Source organism: Stegodyphus dumicola, chromosome 10, assembly GCF_044657685.1.
Source record: "Stegodyphus dumicola isolate Sdum_Otavi_A_Nest chromosome 10, ASM4465768v1".
NCBI classification, from domain to species: Eukaryota; Metazoa; Arthropoda; class Arachnida; order Araneae; family Eresidae; genus Stegodyphus; species Stegodyphus dumicola.
Window position 1 is genome coordinate 66,567,325 of NC_140777.1, and position 24,684 is coordinate 66,592,008.

The following is a 24,684-nucleotide window of genomic DNA, read 5'->3' on the forward strand; positions in this document are numbered from 1 at the left end:
TTAAATAGAAATTCTTCCTTATGAATGTCACAGTGATCATAATTTAGTTGATACTGGTAATTTTCATTCAAAACTTTCGATAAAATAAAATATATATAACGAGAGTGTGCAGCTGTTGAAATCTAGTGATAATTTCTTTAAATATTTTATTTAGAGTAAAATTATTCTTATTCTCAATTTAATTTCGTATTGCAATTCTGAATGTCGTTATTCTTCAACTACCTCAGCGATCAGGTTTGGCGCCAGAGCGCTCGCAACAGGTGCAGTCGCCCAGATGGCAGAATTTTTTTAATTTGGAGAAATATCAAGCATCAAAATTTAGAAATGGCAAAACTTTTAGAATTGCGGGAAGGTACAGGGCAGGTGACAGGTGACAGCAAGGCCGGACACCCGGACGGCAATTAAAGACTAATCGGGTATAGTCCGGAACCTGCTCCATCTAGAGCATAACATGTTTACAACATAAAATACCTAGCTTTGCATTACCTACACGACAGGAGGGCATTGCATGGCGACATAACATAGCTCGGCATAGACATAACATGGCATAGCATTCGACGTGACATAGTATAGAATATAGTCATTGCATAGCGACATAACATATTTACAACATTAAATGCACAACGTAATGTAATTTACACGACATGTGGGCATAGTATAGCGACATAACATAGTTAAGCATAGATAAGACATGGCGATATAGCATATTGAGGATACATGTTTACAACATACAATTCGCAGTGTGGCATGACCTATGCGACAGGTGGACATTGCATGATGACATATCATAGCTTAACGTAGACATAACATGGCACAGCATTGCAACATAGCATAGAATAAGGATTACATATTTACAGCATTAAATACACAACGTAACTTAGCTACATGAAAGGTGGATACAGCGTAGCGGAAGGTACAGGACAGCAGAATTTAGGATCTGCAGAGATTGCGCCGGGAGGGAAAATGTTTAGCGCTCATTCTGTCGATGATTCACACGAATAACTCAATAATATTCTACACGAAAATGCCATCCCAAAAAATGCGCCGCCCGGGGCGACCCCCCCTCCATCTTCTAATTATGCCACAGGTAAGTTCTTGTTAATCCCAGGACGGTAAATGGGGAGTCGACTATTTTGCAAAATTTCTTTCTCTTAACCGTGGTATTTAAGATGAAATAACAGTTGTTCTACAAAAGAACAAACTATTATTTCTAATGTTTGCTTTAATGTATCGGAGATAGCCTCCTTTTGTCTGTTGCTTTTTTTGCTCTATCATCTTTCTTTTTATAACCTTATGTGGTTATAGATCATAGAATAGCTATTTCTCGTTATTTATAACTTCTTTTTTCAGCCAGATGTTTATCTTTCCGATTAAGAGAATAATCTATTGTTTATTTTCAGTTATGATTGCCCCCCAAGTAATTTCTCTCTCCAGAAGATATACGACGAGGCCGCGGTCGATAGGCCTTATGAACATATCAACTGGTGAGTAGACAAGCATTTCATTTTTCTTCTTTTCCATCATATATTCTGTTATGTAATCGTTTCTTCTTTTCTCGGAAGAAAATGGTAGTACAATAAATGCCGCTTAATGTGATAACGTTTGTCCATGGCTAATTTGATAACACTAACCGAATGCTAACATTAACCGATGTGAAAACATAGCCTTCAAAATAACATTGGAATTTAACTAACTTAACATGAATATAATAGAAATACATAAATAAGTATTTTCAGAGAATTTTAATTAGGAAAACGCAAAAGTTTTTATATGAACTGTTCATAATATCTTTAAAAAATAGTTCATAACCTTTCGGGGTAATATTTGATGGATGCTATCTACTAATCTCCATATTCGAAGAGTATTCTCATTCACTGAAACAACACATCGAAATGTAAAATTTAAAATTAATCAAAAAAAGCAACCAAAATTTGGTGTAAATGTTTCCATGAAATATTTTTAAGTAGCAGCAGAATAATATTCCACATGAAGTTTTTTGTTTCTTAACCTTTAACTACTGTGACTTAAATTGTCGCATAACTACTGTGAGCGGTCTCTCAGACCGCTTCTGCTAAAAACAAAATAAGATATTGTTTTCTTTTTCTTATTTGAATAAATATTATTTAATTTCATATATTTAACTTTTTCATGAAGATATAAAGCTATTTTTATACTTAAATCAGTTCATTAAAATAAAATATATATTATGATAATAATTCCTTCGCTTACGTATCTGGATGGAAGAAGTAAACTTTAAAATTAAACTTTTTATTTTGCATTAAAATTTTCGATAAGAATGCTTTAATAAGGATATAGAAAATTAATTTTTATTTTATAAATTATAATTCGAGCTGCATTTTATACATACTTTTCTACTGCTTTGTAGACACACAGATTCTTTGCATGCTATATATTTGTAAGCTGTTTTTCTTTTTTTGCTCGGTGGACAAATATAGCACGTTCTTTTTTTTATCTAATTTATCGTCTTCAATCGCAATGTTTCCTTCATCATCATTTATTCAGAAAACTCTTCTTATTGTAAGTTTGAGTTCTTTATGTAAAAACGATGAATTTATCCTCCGTTTTACATGAGACTGCACCAATTAAATTGCTAATGAAACTTTTCGTTTCATTTTCGGAGCCAATGGGATAAGATTGAAATAATACGAATGCATTTGTTGCCCAGATAATCCAAGTTTCTGAAGAATATTGCCGTAGGTCAACGCCGGGTTCGAGCAGTTGAATAGATTGAACGAAGAATAATATTGTGACTACGAGTTCGAACACCCTTGTTGGGCTCTTGAATAGACCACTTGAATTCATTTTTTCCAATAAAAAGATCTCTTGTAGAAGGAGAACATGGATTTTCATTTTCATCGGCATATATTTCTGAAGTTGTGTCGTGGTCGCTCTCAATAATTTCATCATGGGTACTTTCATCAGAGAACTCTAAATTGGACCAATTTCGAACTATGTATTCAATTTGGTCTTAGGTAGGATATTTAGAACGTTTTCTGCACACATTAAGCCATTTCAAGAATATTTATAAAAAAGCGAAATATGTAACATCAACGAAAAGTAAACTTTATCGGCCGAAATTTGAATCGTATCTGCTGTGATAGGTCCTACAGACCGCTGAGGGAGAAAAATTTAAAAAAGTGAAAGAAGAAATAGAGCTACCCAAATGCAACTTGGTATGTGACCTTGGACAACTGATTTAGGAAGGTACTAGGAATGGCAATACCCATTAATTATTCTAAGGGGTGAAAGCATTTAATGGAAAATGTCTCGCGGTCTGAGAGACCGCTCACAGCAGTTAAAGGTTAAGAAGAGGATCCCGTGTCTTATCATCCTCAAAATCGAAAGAATTACTCACAGTCTACCCCAAACAAAGGCTGTTTGTTTGCCTAACTTTAAATGGTTGACTAAAATAGAAACACGCGGTTTGGCGACAAAATGTCTTACTTGGCAAAATTTTCCGATTGTTGGAAATATTTATGATCTATTTTTATTTCACTTTATTTTAAATATAATAATGCTTTATTTGACGACTTTACTTCAGTTTAAAAAATGTTTGGATTATGCTTTGATGTACTAAACAGAGATCCGTGTTTTCGCATACAAACAGTTGGAACTATGGCCATTCGATTACAATATCCGAATGATTACATTAAGCACTATCATACTATTGCGTGCGTATGGATTCGTAATAGGTTGAATACACACAGACCCGATTACAGATTAAAATTTATTTTTATCAAAAGAAATATTTCAGAGCAATGGAATTTCCACAGAAATAATCGTACAAGTGCTGACAGTATTGCACTGTACAATCAGTAGTTGCACTTCAAACTGTTAACAACGTTAAACACAACGCAATGCAAAGCGAATCTAAAGAGAAAACTAATCAGATATATCTCAGTTCACGCGGAACTAACAACTCGCAACAACAATAACTAAGCAACTCAGAACAGATGCTCTCTCTTCCGCCTTATATAGTTTGCAACCGGCCGCTGAGATATTTCTAGTACTTCTGCTACTCGAAATTACTGGTAATCAATATGAGGTTCGAATTACGAATGCAGCTAATGTAGAGATCAATTACATTTGTTCAATTACGATACTTATTACAGTGATACAGGGACTGGACCCAACTGTTGCCAAATGGTCGCCAAATTTAGCGACTTTTGGCAATTTCTCGCCAAATTTGGTGACAAAATAAGTTGCCAAAGCTTGTTTTTTCAGATTATCTCGCCAAATTACCTATTTACTCAAAGTTAAATGGACTTCCCTGTATTTTTTCTTTTCCGGCATAGCTTTCTGTTAATATTTGTTTCGCGTTAGATTACACAGGAAAATATTACAGTTTCACATATAACTGCACAAACATCATCTATTTACCTACAAAATTCATAACATTGTTCCCTTCTCAAGGGGATTTAACGAAGGATGTGTCCAAAGCGCGTTTCAAGTAATTGCAAGAGAAAATAAAATGGATGACGTGCTAAAACGAAAACGCAAATACAAACTGAATACACCGAATACAAATACAAATAATGGATAAAATGGTGTTAATGAAATAAATACCCTTCAGAGAGGGAAATTATGTATATTAAAGAAAAGGGAAAATTATCTTTTTTTTTTTTTTTTTTTTTTTAATTTTCAGAACCTAGAATGAAAAGCTAATGGGAGAACTAGGCGAGGACATACGGTATTTTCTCCCCCTTATTTCGTTCCGCTCATATGATAATCCTAAAATCAAGTTAAGAACAAAGCTAAAATAATTATTGTTTATTCTTTATGTATATTCAACTAGTAATTAAAAACTGTATTTTTTAATTGTTGGCTTTATTTTAGCTGTAAACGTTTTGTTACTGAGGAAATTTGTGAACTTTAAGCTTTGAAGCAAAATTAAGATAAATTTAGCAAATCTAAGAACTTTATATTGGTAGACGAATCGGCTTCATTACATTTTTCAACGTGTTCCACGAAATTATTTTGAAATAAAATTTCATACTAGATTTAAAAAATATCGTCTACCGCACCTGAATGTTTAACTCTGATCACAAAATTTTATTTTAAATTCTAAACTGGAAAAACAAAAATAAGAAAGATCTGATAAGATAAAAACAATTTTCGTTGTTAACCGGCAACCTAAGAAATAATTTTCCTTTCTGTTTATAAATTCAATAAGCAAAATTTCAATTCATATTTATTCAAAAGCAATGCAAATATTCTTTACTGTACCTCGGACGGAAAATTAAACAATATTGACGGAAACTAGCTTGGTTCAGCAATAAATTTCTACAATATTATTTTAAGTCTTTATTAGTTACTTAACTGCATTTCTTTCAGCAAATTCTTACGCATATTTTAAATTGCGTGCAGAAATTTTGATTACCGTCCGCTCCTAAACAAAGATAAAAGAAAGACGAACTTCCATATTTAAGGAACTAAATTAACACTTTCAGTATCTGAAGTTTATGTTAGTAAAATAAACGATGGGCGATGTTTAGAGCAAATTCACCACTTTCAATTACAAGAATGTTAAATGAAGCGGGATATCGAAGAAATCTTTTTTCATATTTGATTCGATAAAAAAATGTTTACTTAGTTTAATACACTTATTATTGGAAGTACATCATTTTGATATATTGTATTCCTGCATACTCTTTAATTTTATTCCCCAAAAGTCAGGAGAGGAAAGTTAAGCGAATCATTTAATTTTCGAAGGACGCCGTTACAGTAAGAACAAAAGAAATGAAAAGTAGCCACGGATAAACTATGGCTATTTATCAAAGCGATATTTCTTCAAAAGAAACCTGCATTTCAGAAAGAATACATAGTAATATTATATTTACAGTATCTAATAAAGTAATTTCATTTCTGCTTCCCTACAACTTGAATTTTGCCCGTTCTTCTTGTTGTCTCTGCTAATCCTAAGGCCTCAAATCATCCACAGATTAGAGAAAGTGCATATGCAAGCCCACTCGGCGAAATCACAGACTGAATATCACTTTTATGTTTATTTCGCCGTGATGAGACAGTTCTTGTATTAGACTGACATAAAATTCATCATTTAGAAGGAAAAAGTTCGGTGTGACCCTTGCATGTAGTTTGCGATAGTTTTTCTTTGTTAATAAGACAAAATGTAATCATTACCGGGACAAATCGATTTTAAAATTTAAAGGAACTCCTCCTCTAAACCCTTTGAGACAAGGAAAAATTTCGGAAATAATTTTTTAAATTTCAGAAATTGACTGTAAAATTCAGGAGGGATATACGCGAGAGGGAGAAATAAGCGAGAGTCTACGGTATTTCATATATTTAAAGGCGCATAAACTTTAACTTATCGTGCATGTGTCGTCGTAGCAAATAGTCTAAGGAACATGCATGAAAATGTTAACTATAATATTAGTGAAGAAATCTCTCGGGAGAAATTCTCGACTAGATAATTCGTAAATATATGCGCACAAAGTCTGTGTTATTAATAGGAACTTAATTTGCTCTTCGTAAAATATAACAATTAGCAAAGAAATCCTTCTGGAGAAATTTTTGAGAGAAAATACCTAGCTTATATTAATCTTGGAAATTGATGTAATAAACTCACGTTTGAATACCGTGTCTTAACCTACGAGATTCCAGGAAAATGTGTAATGATTAAGAGTAGATTTATTCCTCCCGTAACTTAACAAAAGACTTAACAAAAGATTTATTCCTCCCGTAACTGATCTGAAATATAGTGATATTTGGTTTAAGTGAAAAATCTTTCCCGGAAAATTGCAGTTAAGAGGAAGTGTCTACCAATTGCTTTCGGGTAAACAACGTAGGTCTCATCGCCGAATGGCAGAAAGATTTTCTTTTAATTTTTGTTCAAAAGCTATAATTCTAAAGTCACCAGAACTTATAATTATGAGATAGAGAAATCTCAGAATTTATTGCGGCAAAAATAGGAATACATACAGAGGTTGGAACTGAAGCCTATTATTCTGTAATTCAGATTATTGGAAGATATAGACCTCTTCTTAGAGCATGATGTATTTCTCGGTAAATTGAATTACGCTCGTAATAACTGCGCATTTGGGAAGAAAGTTTCATTTACAAGTTATTTAGGAAAGTATTTTATGCCAAATCACTAATAAATCTTTATCCTTTTTAGAGTTTGGTCTTCTAAGTAACGTAAACTATACCAAAATTTTAAAAGACTATATGTGAATTTTCACTATGTCTTGTAAGTACCACAGAAACTGAGAAAAGGTGTAAAGGACCCTTTATTAACTCAAAGGTTAACAGTCGGCACTAACTTGTGCTTACAGAAGCCAGCAGTTATGGCTTAAATCAAAAATAATGAATCTAACTAAAACTGAGAAGTAAGTTACATTAACGGCTTCGCAGTTAGAATAATGCAAAAGTTAGCTTTCACCGTAATAAGGCTAATGGCGGGGAAAACTCAACGCCGTCGACTACTTTTCGCAAGATAATCAAATTATCAACGTGGCCTTCAAGTAGGTGAACACGCTCTGATTCTACCATCTAAACATTTCCATTAAATAGTCTTTTCTTTCTACCTCATTTGAATATCATGCGAGGTAGAAATTTACATTCTGGGTAGAAAATAGAAATTAGAGCGACAGGACAGAAAATTAACACAAAATAACTGTTTAGGAACTTAAACATGAACTGTATACCGCATATTTTTTTTTTAATTTTTCATGTAGATCTCAAATGTTTTTATATATATTTCACTTCGAGGTATTGTTTTTATTTCTAAATTATGCTTTTGATGAGAATTTAGCAATTGGCATTTCCATTACGCATTTGCTACGTTGTAAATTCATTAGAACGTAGGTAGTTTTAGACGCTGTGAACATTTCTCTCAACGACGAAAGATATCTAACTAATACTTCGCTACTTCCGCTGTGCTCTTCATTTGAAGTTATTTCTACATGATAAACGAGTTATATCCTTTCCTTTATTCGGAATGTGGATTTAAAATACAACACAAAATTGTAAAATTTAACTTAAAATACGTTTCCGGTTTTGTCATGTTTCCTAAGCGTATGAACTTAACGACTGCACAAGTTGTATCGGAAGTAAAAGGCGGTTATCGTTAATTTCTCACCACGGGGTCCCCATTTTACCAGTCACCCTTTTAAGTATCATAAAATGTAAGGAATTTTCTTTTTCCTTACTGCCTGCCATCGTGGTGAAATGGAAAAGAGTGGAATCTGGATTCTCGCAAGGGTGCTGTGATTTTTCCCATTTCTTGCTGCGGAATAACTCTGTAAACTTAAGTGTACTAGTATTTCAAAGTATATGCAGCGAAAAGAACACGAATCAATATAGCAGCATCGCATAAAACACAACACAAGCATCAAGCTTCCTCATCTCTAGCGAGTTCAGCTTAAACTATTACAAATTCGGAATTAAGGTATTTTCTCCCTTCTTCTAACATGCGTTTATGGTATAACAGTAGCAAATCGGCAAGCATTCGAGAGGCCTAGGTTGGAGTCCTGGTGAGGGTATTGTACATTATTACACATCTCCTGATTCAAAATAACTTAATGAATCCACAAAGGGTTTTCGACACAGCAGCTTCCAGAAATTTATGGGGTTATGACATCTAACGATGCGTGAGATACCATAAACGTTTCCGAATGATGACCTTACCCATCTCCTACCGTCGAAGAGGCCCTAGTCGAAATATGTTTCTCTGTAACCCACGTCCTGTCTAGCTACGTGAGACATTTTACAGCTGAGGTTTAAAAATGTTTCCCTTGAAGCCGAGTCCCTCGCAGTTTTGCCTCAATAAGTTGATTTTTGCATAAGTCAACCAAATTTCGAGAAATGTTTTTTCGACCAGTTGTTCCCATAGTTTCGAGCTAAAACTGCAATAAAGGTTTTATTTTGATATTTATTCTAGTTTTATTACTTAAGCGTTTTAGATTTGAAGGAAAAACTAAAAACAGTTAGTCCGGCAATCTAAAAATTTATCCAATTAGAGTTTAAATGAAATTAGAGTGTAACATTTTAACTGATTCAGCTCTAAAGGAGCACTTCATTAAATAACTATACATTTCTGCAAACTTACTTCAATGATATTGTGATTGGAAAGCTTCTATTTTTTATTTGATGCAATTCAAACTAATATCTAATGACTACGGAATTCTTCTCGTCTAAAACAAGGTTCATCGTTTTGAACAGTCCTTTACTTTCGAAATAAATAGTTGCAAAATATTACCTCTTTATATAGGATATAGGAATTTATGGCAATAAATGAACATGTTTCACTCAGGTTTATGAATTTACAGCTCTAATTTAACATTCCGCTCGTGTACGTAGCTCACACTTCTCAGTCAATAAACAGATCATGGCTCTCTCCTCATCAAGATCATTCGCCTGGGAATTGTTTAAACTTGTTCTAGATGAAGTTTTACGCCGAATTGCTCAAGAATCTAATAAATTTTATCACCCGTCTGCAACAACTACAGAGAATGTATTCTGTCAAACAGACAAACGGTAAGCGCTTATTGATATAAAGTAAACAGAAAATTTACCGTCCATTCAAAGGCCGTAAATATTTCTTTGACAGGAGACGTTTCGAAAAATATTCTGCATTTGACAGAAACAATTTTACACTTTACATACCTGATGTTTTTTGATAATGAACTTATACTCGTATATACTTTCGATTTAAAAACTTTTATTTTTTCCCTTCGCTACCTGTATCTAATTTATGCTACAAAAAGCGGATATCATTTTTCCAACCTTTTTCTCGCACAGAAATAGATCACAGGATTATTCTCTAATTACTTCAGAATGTGATGTATGTCTTATTCAAAGATTTGGAGATACAGATTTTATTAATTTTTATTCGTACTCTTCAAAAAATAATAAATACACTCAGTTACAAATTTTTCGCATTAAGAATATTCGCTGCGTTTGGAAATACATTTATATGTAAACAGTTTTTTTTTTTTTCCTGCAGTTGAAACTTGATAAGAATAGGACCCCATTAACCGATGAGCATTATTTAACCGTGAGAAAATACTTTCTCTTAATTTCTTTCCAAGCCTACGTATTTGTTCAGAATCTAAACACCATAGAGCGCAAATAGAAACACACATAAATATGGAGAAAATAAATGAAACTTCGCACTTTGCTTTTTTATGATTACTATTAGTATTGCTTATTTACGTTTTGATACATATCTTGTAAGCGAAAATTAAAATTTATTAAGAAGGTTTTTTACTTTGTTAATAAAAAATCTAATTTCGTTAAAAAAAATTCGAAAGCTTTTAGATTTGATATTACGTCCAAAGGGGCGTTTTTTTAACGTTTCGTGCATAACCTTTGTTTATTAAATATCATATTGTTCGCACTTAAAATTAAATTCAACAGAAATATCGCAAAATAATTTTAAAATCTATTATCTTTAGAATTTTCGATGTACAGGCTCGGGCATTCGAAATTAACCCATTAGCAGCTGGTGTTGCGTTGACGCAACGGTCAAAATAAATGCTTATATAAATATAACTACCTAAGATATTTTACACCAGCAGATGATTTTGTGTAGGGAATATTATGAAGATTATTTCTGTAAAAAAATATTTGCCTTCAACAATCATTTTGTTTATAATAATTAATCTCATACTTTAAGCAAAATTTAAGCAAAATTTTCGACCGGGCATTTTTGCCGAAAATATTTAACGAAAGAATCGCCGTCCTTATGAGTGATCTATTTTTAGTCAAGGTCACCGTTTATATTTGTGTTGGGAAGAAAGGGAAAACAGGTGTTGCGTTGACGCAACGTCAGCAGGAAACGGGTAGTCAATCTCCTTTTTCACTCATTCCTTTCGATGTTCTGGTTCATGTTCTGGTTGTTTAAAAATGCCTAGAACGAGGTATCTTACATTAGAAGAAGCCCTTCAAAGACTTTTTGATGAAGAAACAGATGATGATAATATTAATAATGACCAGAATGAAACTGATAACAAAAGACTTTGTTCCCCCAGAAATTGCAGAGGCTGCTGACGAAGAAGAAAGGAATGGCAATGTTTTAAATAATGATAATGATATTTTACCAAATGATACTGCTGGGAAAGTTGAAATTCACGTAAAAGGTAAGTTTCAGCCTTCTAAAAGCAGTTATAGTCATACTAAAAAGTTCAAAAAGCAGAAGACTGAAATCTTGAAATGGATAAAAAAGGAACTGTTAGTTATGTCTCAGGAAGAACATGAAGAAAGAGATAGAAGAGAAATTATAAAAGACAAAACACAAGGTAAAACTAGTGCACATATTTTCGATTTTCTTTTTGGTTTAGACATTCACTCTCTTCTCGTTGAACAGACAAATATATACGCTCAGGAAAAAAATGACCAGAATTTATTGCATCTGAAGCCTATATGAGAAAATTTATTGGAATATTATTGCTTACAGGATATCATTCTTGACCTCAAGAAAAAATGTATTGATCTTTTGATAAGGACATTTCTGTTCCTGTTGTATGAGAATTGATATCACGTTTGTAGTACAGGAATATGAAGCAGAATTTGCGTTTGACAATAGTCAAATTGACAATACTGATAAATTATATGAGGTGAGACCCTATCTAAACTTACTAAATATCACCACATTTTACTACTGGAAATATAAAGTCTGTTTTAGATTTCAGACGCGAGAATGCATTATTTCTTTTGTAAGCGCCTATTGAGAGTGTAGAATTAGCAAGAAATAGATCAGCAACAGGAAGACCTAGTCAATTCAGCATTCAAAACCATTGCATGGAGATGGTAGACATTTTATCGTAAAAGTCCGTTGATAACAAAAGACTTTGTTGTAACGAGTACCATAGCCAGACTGTTTATAGATGCAATGTATGTAATGTAGCTTTACATCATGATCGTAATCAAGCTTTTCATTCTTGAAGCTTTCAAATGAAATAATCTGTATTTGTAAAAGAAATACAATATATATTTTAATATAAAATTAATTACAAGTATAATGATTTGTAGATTTATAAAACGTTATACAGCTAAAAAGTAATCCTGCGCTCCACTCAAAAGAAACATCACACGAGTACAATCCTACTCACTCAACATCCATAGACTTATTCCGCTGACGTTGCGCAAACGCAACACTCGCTTTTTCCATAGGTAAGAGCATTTTGTTTTATTTTCAATGTAAATTTATGTTATAAATGCTTAATTTAATATTTGTAATTATTTTCATGAGAAAAGAAACATTCCTTGTAGTTTTGGCGGTTAATGGGTTAAAATGTTTTTTTTTTTTTTTTTTTTTTTTTTTTTTTTTTTTTTTTTCCCGTACATTGTTGCCTTGCTCCCTTTGAAATCGTTGAGTTTGTTAATCAAACATTCATTAAATTTTACAAAATAGGAAATATATTATAAAACAAGTTCCAAACTCCAATTTTAGGTTTCCAGATGCTCTTATTCGAGTGGAGGACTACGTTATTCAAAATCTGATGTTTCTGTGTACCGTTGTTTTTTCACAATGCGAAAAACACACATTTCTTATTTAATTTTTTTAAATATAATACAGGGCTCTAATATTTAGTGGCAACAATCTGAAAAGTGAAACGCCGTTTTATAGTGGACCACGCCAAATGCCAAAACGAAATTAATAACCTTTCTGGACAAATTGCTCCTTTGGACTAAAATATATCTACCTGGAGAGCTGTTTACAGGTCGTGCATTCAGCCCGAATGCAATTTGAATTTGTGACCGCTGATATTTAACGAATAATAATCATAAAATATGTGCACAAACTAATATCCGAAATGCTCACAATGATGCACAATCCGTAATCTAATATCCGAATAGCACACAATCTCCTAAATTATTTTTTGCGAGATGGTTAGCTAAATTACATTCTTGGAGCAACCAAAAAATTCTGCAAAGCTCTTTTAATCGATGGTTTACATATTTCGGTATTTTTAAAAATATTTTGTACATGTTGCCGAGAAGTTGAATTAATTTCTATTTTCTGTTTGTTTTCTGTAAATGGAAAGAGCATTTAAAAATGAATGGAGTTTCCGAATTGCTCACAATGGTTTTATGTCTATCTAGTTCGATTTTCTTCTTTAAAAATTCTCTTTTTATTTAAGGTACAGAAAATCGTTTTCTGTATACAGTAGGTAAAAATTTTAACAAGTTTTAATTTTAAAGAAATAAATCAAATCTTTCTGTGCTACAAGTTCCACACATTTGGGACGTTAAGAATTTCGAATCGTTAAACAATTTTTTATGTATTACTGAAACGAAGCTTTTATTTTCTGTAGGTGAAATGTTTTAACTTTTTCGTGTTATTAATTCAAGGCAAAAATAGATTTTACGACATACGGCTCAGAAAACACGAGAGAATATATTTTGTGAAAATTTTAAAAAGTATAGAACTAAGAAGAAAATTATGTTTTAAAAGCGTACATATTCCAGTTACAATGCGAATAGAGAATGAATTTTAATTAAATTTTGACTTATTAATTGGAGATTTCATTTACATATAGACTGTAATTTAATTTTGTCACATTTTTTCTTTCAATTAACGAGCAAAACAATTGTTCCAGAAATAAGATAACGCGATTTAATTTTTAGGTAACGGAATTTAATGAACAATCGTCCTCCTTTTTGCTATAAAGACGGCTTTCGTAAAGTTCTCTTATATCCAAAACTTACCTCGGTTGTATCGTTATTAAGTCAACGGAAGAAAATACGCTCATAAAAAGTACCCTTAAAATTATCAGTAGAATAAAAATGTTTTTCCCTTATGCAAGCACATTTTTATTATTTTATGCGAATATAACAGCATACATGCGTGATCTTCCTTTCTCATTTCATTATTTATAAACGAATGGTTACTTAATTAAATCCTTCCGTGTTAGGAAATAATTAAGGCTACCAGAAACTTAATAAAAATTCATAAAATTTAATTCACGACCTGATTAAGGTCAGCAGAAATTTAATATAGCGTTAATGCCACAATGAAAATTCCAGGCGCAATGCTTGATATTTTTATGCACATAGTTCAATGTACTATATGGTCAATATTCCTTTCACATAGTCAATATTCCTTTTACATGGTCAATATTCCTTTCCAGGAAAGAGTTGTCGAGGTTTACTCCATTCCTTTGGTTGCAGTTAAGGCAGCGACGCAGAGATTGGCTGTCTAAGCATTTCGTAAAGAAGTCCTCTTTATATTACTTTCTCGTTTGTGTTAATCTTCTAGCATATTTCAAAATATTCTTCCTTTTATATAAATAAAGAAGTGTTCGTGTGTTTGATAAATGTAAAGTTGTGTACTGATCTTGATGGAATTTAGCACGTTTGACCCTTCAAAACAAAATAAATGTCTCTGTCTATGTAAGAGTTCTTTAATCCCTCCCCCCCCAAATTCCGTCTTCTTTATGCGCATAAATTTTATGCTAATTTAATGATCTTTTGATTAAAAACTAAGCAATATAATAGACTCGTAATATAAACTCGCAACTAAGCAATATTAAAAGACTCTGTGAAGGATAAAATATTTACGTTTCATATCCGAAAACTCATCGATATAAAAGAAATGTGTTGCCACTTAGCAAAACGGAATATGTTGGTGTTTTAAATTTATCAACAAACTCGGCGATTTAATATCAATGTGTTGCCATTTCTCAAATAAAAATATTTTTATCTTCCATCATCTTTAATCGTTCAACAAAGCGTAAAATATTTAATTTTTCTTCTTAATTTATTAATAAACAAACTAAGCGTTTCAAAAGCAAAAAACGCAGATTCATTTCAGTTATTATTAATTTCTAGCCTGTCCCATGAAATGACACTAGCGAGCTTAATTAAAATCCTCCATCTATAAAGATAAATTTTCATTTTTTTGGTTGGTTATAATTCATAAAACCTTACGGTTTTATTCCTATCTTGATGAAATTTGGCTTATGAGACATTCATAACAAGAGAAAGTTCAAAGTTAGCATGAGATTTCTAAAAACCACTCCACGGGGTCTACACTCAAGGGGTGTATATTAACACATTGCGGTTAGGACGCCCATCTTAGGGTGTAGTTGTTGCATTCTTATTATCAATGGAAGTCATACACATTAAACAAGGAATTTATAAACAAAACTTTTTAACAAAATTAAAATTAATATTCCTACATACTTTCTATTTTGAAATCACGTCGACCCTCTCAGGTTAACGTTGTGATTGCATTCCCGCTATCAGTTGATATTGAAACCGTTACATGGTGCGTTTGTACGTTTAGTCTTTAGAATAATGTAGAACTTTAAGACATTCAAGTATGCTTTCTATCAGATTTTTGCGAATGTTTCGATAACTCTGGAGAAATCTCCCAAAGTGCAGGGTGATATTCCGAAAGCTCGTTTCTGGGAAAACAAAGCATACATATATATGATGAATAACAGATTAAATACCAGTTCTTACTAGAACTGTTCAATAACAGTTCTAGTAAGAACTGTTATTGAACAGTTCTGAATGGTATGAAATTATCAGATCTTTCATTTTAAATCTGAATTTTGATTAAAAAAAACGAGGAAGGAACCTAATGGAATAAGATCACGATTTCTTGAGGAACGTGAGATAGGTCGATTTCAGCCAATCCATTGTTCTGGAAGACTAACAATCAGCTCGTTTCACGGATGCTTGGCAAAGTGATACAATATTTCATCTTTCTGAAAGAAGATTTTTTTTTTTCATTTTTATTCGTTCGAGTTTAGGAAACAGAAAGGCATGAACCTAACCCGCCACCAAGAAGATGTTTTAACTTCACCTTACTAAACCTCTTCTTGTGAGCTCTATAAATTTCACCATTAGTGGTACAGGTTTAGTACACTGTACAGCTCCTCGTCAGTTTCGATGAGAACATCTCGCTGAACGTATCCGAGAGCCTCCATTCTTCTTTCTCTACCTCCAGACCTCTTGAGATGAGTTTTGCGTTGCATGTGCTTTAAGTGCCCTCATGCCAAGACTTTACAAACATACTCAAAACCAAGGTTACTACACTGTAAAGCTGCTCTTCTCATTAAAGGTCAAACAGAGTGCGTTGACATTCAGCTCCGAGCAAACTTTCTCCCACTTCTCTGGGTAAAGTGACCTTACTGAGCAGATAGGTATGATAAGTCACCGTCACGAGAGTCAGAAAGAGAAGGATTTGATTTTGAATTTGATGAGCCTTGTCTCTCTATTGAGCTAGGTCCATGCCTTCTCCAGGATTCGGAGCCAGGCCGAACGATAAGGCAGTCAGCAACGTTTAACATTATATCGATCAGGGCTGTTCGCGTCTGTGCCTGTGCAATGTAGCCACGTGACTCGTAATATAAGTGACAATGGACGTTAGCGGCGTGCCAGAGAGAAAACGCCTCGCTAAAAGCCATGCGTTATTAATTTTATAATTATGAATTTGAGATATTGTAAGATTAATAAAAGGTGCAATTCACTTTTGGTGTTACTATAAATTTTTGAGACTAGGCAAGGGCGTCGTTGTTAACAAACATAAGTGAAAAACCACAAAGTGAATTTTAATTTAACTAAATATTTAGCAAAAACTTGCAAGCCGGATAAATCCTAAACCTGTTTTGAGCAAAACTCGCGAACAAAGGGATTTCTGCTATAATCAAATGATACAGTAGGAATTCCCAAACATTTTCTTGCATCAACCATCTGAAAGGAATGGTTTTCTTTATCGACCCACTTAAAAATTTCTTTATAGTATACATGCACTGTGCAGAATGATCATAATACACATAACTGTGCAAAAATAACTTAATTAGACTGTAGGGTTTATATTTATTTTAACTAACATTTATTTTAAGCTATCTTTCCTGTCAAGCCTTTACTTTCCCCTGGAATTGCCAATGCCAGAGTATGTAAACTGTAGTAGAACGCGCAGAGTATTCAAATTTTAGCAGAAGTAATTGAGTTTAAATAGAAGGGAAGCGAGATTGTAAGTGTGCTTCTTGAACCACGAGCGTGAAGGTTGCTTGGTAGAAAGTTTAAGAACCACGTGTTTCGGCCTGTGTGCCTATTTCGACAGTTCGTTGAATCTTTCAAATTCTTAATCAGAACGTTTGCTGAATCTCAGCTGTATCTTAGAACGCGGTTACGTTAGTTACGATTATAGAGCCTCGTAGGTAGTGACTTCGTTGTTTATTCATCCTGTCATTTATTTTTAGTTGCATTTTTGTCTATTTTGTTCAACCGCCGGGTCGGCGTAGTTTGTGAGCGTCGAGTGAACGCAATTGTGATTTCTAAAGTGAAATAAAAAGGGAGTTAAACCCTTCTTAAGAGTTTGTGTAATTTCCAGTTCATAGCAGTCACTACTACTGTTGCTGGCAAGTTGAGGCCACGCAACATGATAAGACTAAGAATATGAACAAAAGTTTTTAAAGAGTTTTTATTATATATATGTTTACTTATTTTTTATATTATTAATTTTACAAATATAAACAAGTTTTCAGAAAAAAAATCACAGATTCTAATAGCACAAAAGTTCGATTTTAGTGAATGTGGTGGTTGCGCTTGATGTATTGATGCAAGTTTTTTAATATTTGGATAAAATTTCTTAATTTCAGTTTCGAAACACATCGTTCAAAAATATTCAGCCTGTTTCTTGTTTTCCATTCTAGTCTGGAATTCTTTGTACTTTTGCATTGCGTGTTTTCTTGTGTATGTTATTTTATTGTATTGCACATAAAATTTTATACATTAAAAATTACATAAACAATATTAATTTTTAATTTTAATGCACGTCATTAAAAATTAATATTGATTTAAAAATATATTAAATAATTTTAGTGTATTTTTTTGTCTTATATTTATTTTAAATAATTTATTCCTTACTACATAATACAGTTTCACATCAAGAAACAATTAATTACAAATTTTATTAGTAATTACTTTTATAATCAATGGGATATCCTGATGAATTGCCTAGGCATATTTGGCTATCGACCCCACAGTAACTCCTTGATCCTCATTGAATCCCCTTTCAAATTTCATCGACTCCTAAGGGATCAATACCGACTTCGTTGGGAACTTCTGATTTAGAGCTTATGATACCTTTCCAATACTACGAAACTTTTCTTTACGTTGCAGATGAACAACAGAAGGACAAAAAAAAATTACGGAAGAAACAAAAGAAGCTATTAACTAGAAAGCATTCACTGTAGGACTATTGGCAAAAACAAGACGTATGTTCCATCAGAAGTTCTAACAACATATCTTAATGCAACAAGAGAAAATACTCTGGCAGGATGTTATATTTGTACCGGAAAAGGATCTGGCGGCAGTTGAAGTATTTCTCCTAAAAGGAAATGCTTCAACATGTTTTCGCCGGGAATTCAATCCTGTCATACCATCTCTGTGTTTTGGCATTTGCTAGAAAAGTAAGACCGAGATATCTTCTGAGATACGTGGTCTTAATTAACTCGGAAGAAGGAAAAAGGTCTCAGGAAACTACCCCATCTATCGTAAATAATTTTATCTATAACTTTCGAACTTTTACGTTCTCTTAAGATTCTTTTTCTGCCAACAATTTTCTGATTGTTACTGAAGCAATTTCTCATCTTCTACTGTCATATTTATGTGGTTTGATGCAGAGAATAAGGGTTCCCAGTGAAGTTGGTATCAACCCCCTTGAAGGTCGATGGAATTTTAGAACGGTCGATCGGGGGTCAGTGGGCGAATATGCGCCAACAATTAATAATCAGCATTATCAAAATTCCATTGATTAAAAAAATGTATAAATAATATTAGTAATTATATATTTATGGATATGTTACAGGGTCAAATGGATATGTTACAGGTTAGTCAAAATTCTATAGAATACCTAGACGCTTAGAGAATGCCAAAAAGTGGCAGGCCAATGTATGAAACGATTAACATATCATATATTTCCCAGGAATTCTATAGAATGCCAAATGACAAACCGGCATCGTATTAAATACATCTCCGATTCGTTCGTTTAGAATGTGAATGTATTTCAAACGTTCATACATAATCCATACATTTCCTAATTCCATGCATTCATACATTTTCATGCATAGTTTTCTTTAATAAGAAACGCAAAAAGTTTGTCCTTTACAAATTTCATTTTTATCTATTTTGAATGAAAGTTTCCTCTTTCATTATTTTTTTCAAAATAGCATTTGTATTTTTGAGGAATGCACGTCGTTTAAATAATAACTTTCTCATAACCTTCTTTCATACTTTGCCTAAATAGCATTTTTCATTCTGTAGAATGCCTAAGTATTATATACAATGCCTTGGGAAAGAATATAATAATTCTCATATTTCATACTTTGCCTAGAAACGGCAGGTATTCTGTAAGACGTCTAGGCAGCCTGCAGACTGCCAGAGTTTCATACATTCCCGGTAACATAAAAGGGGTTTCAAACGGAGTCAGTATCGACCCCCTCGGCGTCTGTAAAATTTTAAAGGGCTCAATGATGATCAAGGAGCTGGGAGTCAATAGCCGAATACTCATCGGAAATTGATCTGCATAATCAGATCTCATTGTCAAAAAATGCATTAATAAAATTGATAATTAGTCCAAAGGGATTTGAATCCCGAAGGACTATTAGTTTCGTTTTGGCATTTTACGTCGGACTCATAAATGTCGGTTCACTTTTCAAACAGTTGCCACAAAATGTTAGAGTCCTGCATTATATTTGAAGAAATTAAATAATGAAAAATCTGCATAAATGTATGTATATTTCTCGTATTGTGATAAAACAACGGTACATAGAGTCATCGAATTTTGAATAACGTAATCCTGCAACGAATATGAGCATGTGGAAGACCAAATTTGAAATTTGAAATTTGTTTTATGATCGATTTCCTATTTTTTAAAACTTTGACGAATTTTTGATTAACAAACTCAAGGATTTCAAAGCGAGCAATGGCAACGTTGTGCAGAAAAAACATTTTTTTATCTCCAGCGCGTGAGTCTCTGTATCGGAAATTCTAAAGATATGCTCGTTTTAAAACTATTTTGCGATATTGCTGTTGCACTGGATCTTATGGTTTAAGTGCGAGGAACATGATATTTAATAAAGAAAGGTAACACACAAAATGTTAAAAAACGCCCCTTTGGACGTAATTTAAAATCTGAAACATTTCAGATTTTTTTTTTAAATCTTTATTGATATAAAACTATATCATGTAATATATAAGAAATCATACAATAAATATAAGAAGGGAAATTACCAAATGCTATTGTCTATTACTGGAACTTTTGAATTAATAAAGAATATTTGACAGAAACGACAGAAATATCCCAAAATAAAGGTTGTAACCCAACGAATGTTATTGACTTTTCTTTCTTCTTATTTAGTAAAAGCGGGCTTTATTCACGACAATAATATGCTGCAGAAAACAAGAAACAAGCTGCATATTTTTGAACGAGGTGATTTAAGTATTAAATTAACCAATTTTATGGCAAATATTAAAACAAAATTTCGTCAATAGATGAAGCACAGCCACCACACTTATCACAGTCCATCTTTTGTGTTATTAGAATCTGTGATTTTATTTCTAAAAACTTGTTTATATTTGTAAAAGTAATAAAATGTAATCTATTTGTTTTTCGAAACACATTTTGTTTCTGAAATTAATAAGAACACTTAGAATTAAAGAAAAATTTCTAAATGTTATTATTCAGATATTTGTGTGCAGTTGTTTGTATTATAATTACGCCGCATCATATACTATAGAGATGCTGTATGAATTATGGAAAAAAAAGTAAAAGGGCTGGTTAAGAAAACCGTTCTTTTAAAAGAAGCAAGAAAAGGATTGGGCGTCCCTAGTATAGAATTTACTTAAATGGAATGTTTATTACTTATAGAGCTACTGTAATGGATTTCAATACACGGGATTAATTCGTTCTTAAATATGAGTATATGTCTTCCATTCTAAAAACTGTTTTTCTGCTTCCAAATCAAAACCAAATATTCAGTATGCTCTAACAACTATTCTTTTTCTTTGGTAATCTATTTCAACCCTTCGCAATGTTAGCCTATTTAATAGCGTCTTTGTTTTTCACAACTGCAGGCACCATTGATTTCGACATGTTATATGCAAAAGACATGTCTTGGATACGCATGCCATATTTGTACTTTTCAACAATATTTTTTCACTTCCATGGTATCCTAACAATTTTCTTCGTTGCTTGACACTTCGAATTAATTTTCCTAAAAAATCATCGAACTGAACTGTTAATGAATTTACAAATATTTACCGGAAAAAGCACATAATTACCTGAAAATTCAGAGTTATAACTCCGGTTGTTTACTGAATAGTAGCAACAGGCGTACTGACAATCACAGACGGTGGTAGCGTTATCATGTGCACGCAGACGTGACTCGTACGATGAGTTCATTCCAAACAAATGCTTGTTTTTACGCCGAGACTCTAATTTTAATTGTAAAAAATTTGTTTAATTGTTTTAATTGCATTTGGTGTTTTATGTTTCCCTGAGAACTGAATTAATTGAATTAATTGAACAACTGAGAACTGAATTAATTGAGTGAGAAATATATCTCTAATGAAATCCAAAGAAATAAGTTGATCGCAAATGAAATGCAACAAAAAATGTGTATAAGTTACTAGGCCGTAATTAATTTACTATTGTGAAAAGAAGATTTTGACGTATAAATGTATTCCCAAACAACGAAATTATTGTTATTGCGAAACCTGATAGCTTTATCTCACGAAATGATTAAATATTTTCTCAGGCCGCATAAAATTGTTTTGGGTATCCGCATGTGACTCGCAGGCCGTGAGTTTGAGATCACTGCTTTATCGCATTACTTAGAAAACATATTAAAATATGTAAATGTTTAATTTTATGAATACAGAAATGACTTAAATAGCGTATTTAATCACGTATTTTCCCCTTTTCTTGTTGTTGCTAATTTTATCATCGTCTGAAAATCGAGAAAGGGAAAATTATGCGAATTATTTGTTTTCCAAAAAACGTGGTTACAGTAAAAACATAACAAATGAAATGTACTTATGGATAAACAAGAATAACTATCTCAGTATTATTTATTTAAGAAAACCTTACATGCCAAAAAGAGTACCTGGCAATATTAACATTACAGTTACAAATAACACTACATTACAATTAATATTAGCATTACAATATCTAATAAGATATCACCCTTTCTACCTCTCTGTATCCTGAATCTCTTTTACTCTTATTGCTGTTCACTGCTACTGTCTAGACCTCAAATCCTTTAATGCTGTGTCGTCTGCTACAGTTTGCAAGTCGTCGCCATCGCCCTTATCACCGTTTAATGTGTCTTGCCATGTGCAAGGATCTTTAAAACCATCAACAGTATTAGACATCGAGCTTTAAAAGCTCGTAAGTATAATAAGTCATTAATCAGGACTTGTAGTGTCTTCGTTTTTGAGCTGTATTCATTTATTTCACACAGGCTACCTTTCGATTATTTATTGAAACGCTAACGAACATGATTCAAACGAATAGTAATATACTACGCGGTATAGTGCCGGATAAATCTATACATCCTTCAACTGCATAGTTCTGTTAAATTATATTATCCACCGTCGAGGGAATAGCCAACAGCAGTTTATCCGTTTAAAAGGGATTTTAAGTTGAAACAGAGTCCATGCACCCAAAATCCACCAGGAAATGAATTAGTAAGGCGAAAACAATCACTATGTGGATAAAGTCGTTTTAAAATGTAAAATAAAAGCTCTCTTTCTGAACGTCCTGAAGAAGCAGAAATTAAGCGAATACTCGAAACATTTTCAGAATCTTGTATTAAAATGGTAAAGGGCAATTTACTCTAGGAGAAAAATACACTAAGAAATGCTCTGTTTTTCTTAATAAATTCCATGTTTCTGTTTCTTAATGTATCTATTCCAATTATTCTGCAGCTGGCATAATATGATATACAATGAGCAATTTTTATTTTTAATAACGAATTATGTTAGTCTGTCTATAATTAACAAAAATCTTTTACAAACTGAAGGAATTTTCTTTCGCATTACCTCCAAAAAATTCAATCTTTTTCTGAAATTCTAATTATATTTTTAAACTTACAGTTTTATAAAAAAATCGCTGGTCATTACTAAAAAAAAAATCTTAAAATATTTGAGAAATTAAATGAGACTGTAAATAATGAATTCTGTTTCATCTTATCTAAACTATAACTTTTGCATGGTATGAATGAAAAGAAAATTAATTTAAAAAATTAATTTAAAAAATTAATTTTCCTACATATGTTTGCATAACGCCAAGAAAAAAAAATTTAGCAAAAAGTCTTTTCAAAAGCAAAAGTGTATTTTATTAAAACCTTACTTTTTTGTGATTGATTAATCCAGTCTTAATACTTATTTTTGTGTCGTGATATAGATTTTTAATCGTCAAGAAAAAGGTTCTCGAAAATCGAATTCGTCTTCATAGTAAAAAAGTACTTTTTCCCCCTCCTCCTACGCTTAACGACAGAACGATGTCCACAAATTTTTCTCAGAATTAAATACTAGTAACCGCAGAAGGAAATCGAGTTAAATCCGTACTTTCAAGTCTGTAAATGTCAAGAAATTTTACTTTTTTGTAACTTTATTTTTAATTTGGCCTTCCTGTTGTTACGCGGAGTTGCTGATACGCCTTTTTGGCCATTTAATAAGTATATCGCCGGGTAGGTTGCTGAGTCAGCCTAATTAGCCTTAAATTAAATTGATAGTCCAGCACTACTATTTATCTTTGAATTTATTGTGAAATTAGTCTGAAGTTCCACCGCAAATTGTCGGTGTTATTGCAAGCACGAATTATGTGCATTTTTGTTAAGAGTTTAATGAATAATAAAGGGTTATTTATTTTACCCTTCTTTTTATTATTATGTAGGGGAGCTAGGGACTAGTTGTTACAATTTTTGGGAAAATTTTTGTATTTTTAAATATGTTTGCGATTTGTTATGATAAGTGTTGTTTTTGTAGCATAGCCTTCATCATATACAATGATAAAATAACAAGGATAAAATTATTTAAAATATTATTTACATAAACAAGGATATTAATATTATTTACATAAACAAGGATATTAATATTATTTGCATAAACAAGGATAAAATTAGTTAAATAATTAACATAAAAGTCTGTCTTCATCAGAATTTCAGTTAAACACAAACAGATGATATACTGTTTTCTTTTACATATTTATTGTGTGCTCACATTTGGTACTTTAAGCATTGCATTCAGTCTTCCTCATCAGACTTGCTGTGAGCATCTTTGCAAGCAAAACCACTTTTTTGGTTCAATATCTGTATCCTAGTTCAGGGTCCTCTTCACCCATTTTATCTTATCGTTTTCTTTCTTCTTTGAAACATTTGCCCCTTTCACCTTTCCTTTATGTGTCTTTTCTTTTTTCGTTTCTTATTAGCTCTTCTTATTCTGTTTTCAGTGCTTCTTCTTCGGATGTGTCAGTAATGATGGCAGATTTTTGCTACCGAGATTTTTGCTATTAGACTGCTACCGAGGTGAAGCCTTGGGAAGTGGTCTAATCTCGGAAATGAAAAATCAGTTTTATATTTTGGGGAAAAAATTAAATACAAAAAGTAGTTTGCATGTTAACATTAAAAAAAAGATCTAACTGAATAAATCAAAATCTCGGAGCAACTTGTAGCATGT

General features: G+C 32.4%; 1 protein-coding gene across 1 annotated transcript in view; it reads left to right on the plus strand.

The window, feature by feature from the left end:
* LOC146994998 (potassium channel subfamily T member 1-like) overlaps window positions 1-24,684 on the plus strand; it is a 261,937-nt gene that overhangs the window by 186,556 nt on the left and 50,697 nt on the right. Inside the window, exon 5 of the mRNA XM_085825116.1 lies at window positions 1,401-1,484. Coding sequence (XP_085681242.1) covers window positions 1,401-1,484 — 84 coding nt within the window. The remainder of the gene's footprint in view (window positions 1-1,400; window positions 1,485-24,684) is intronic.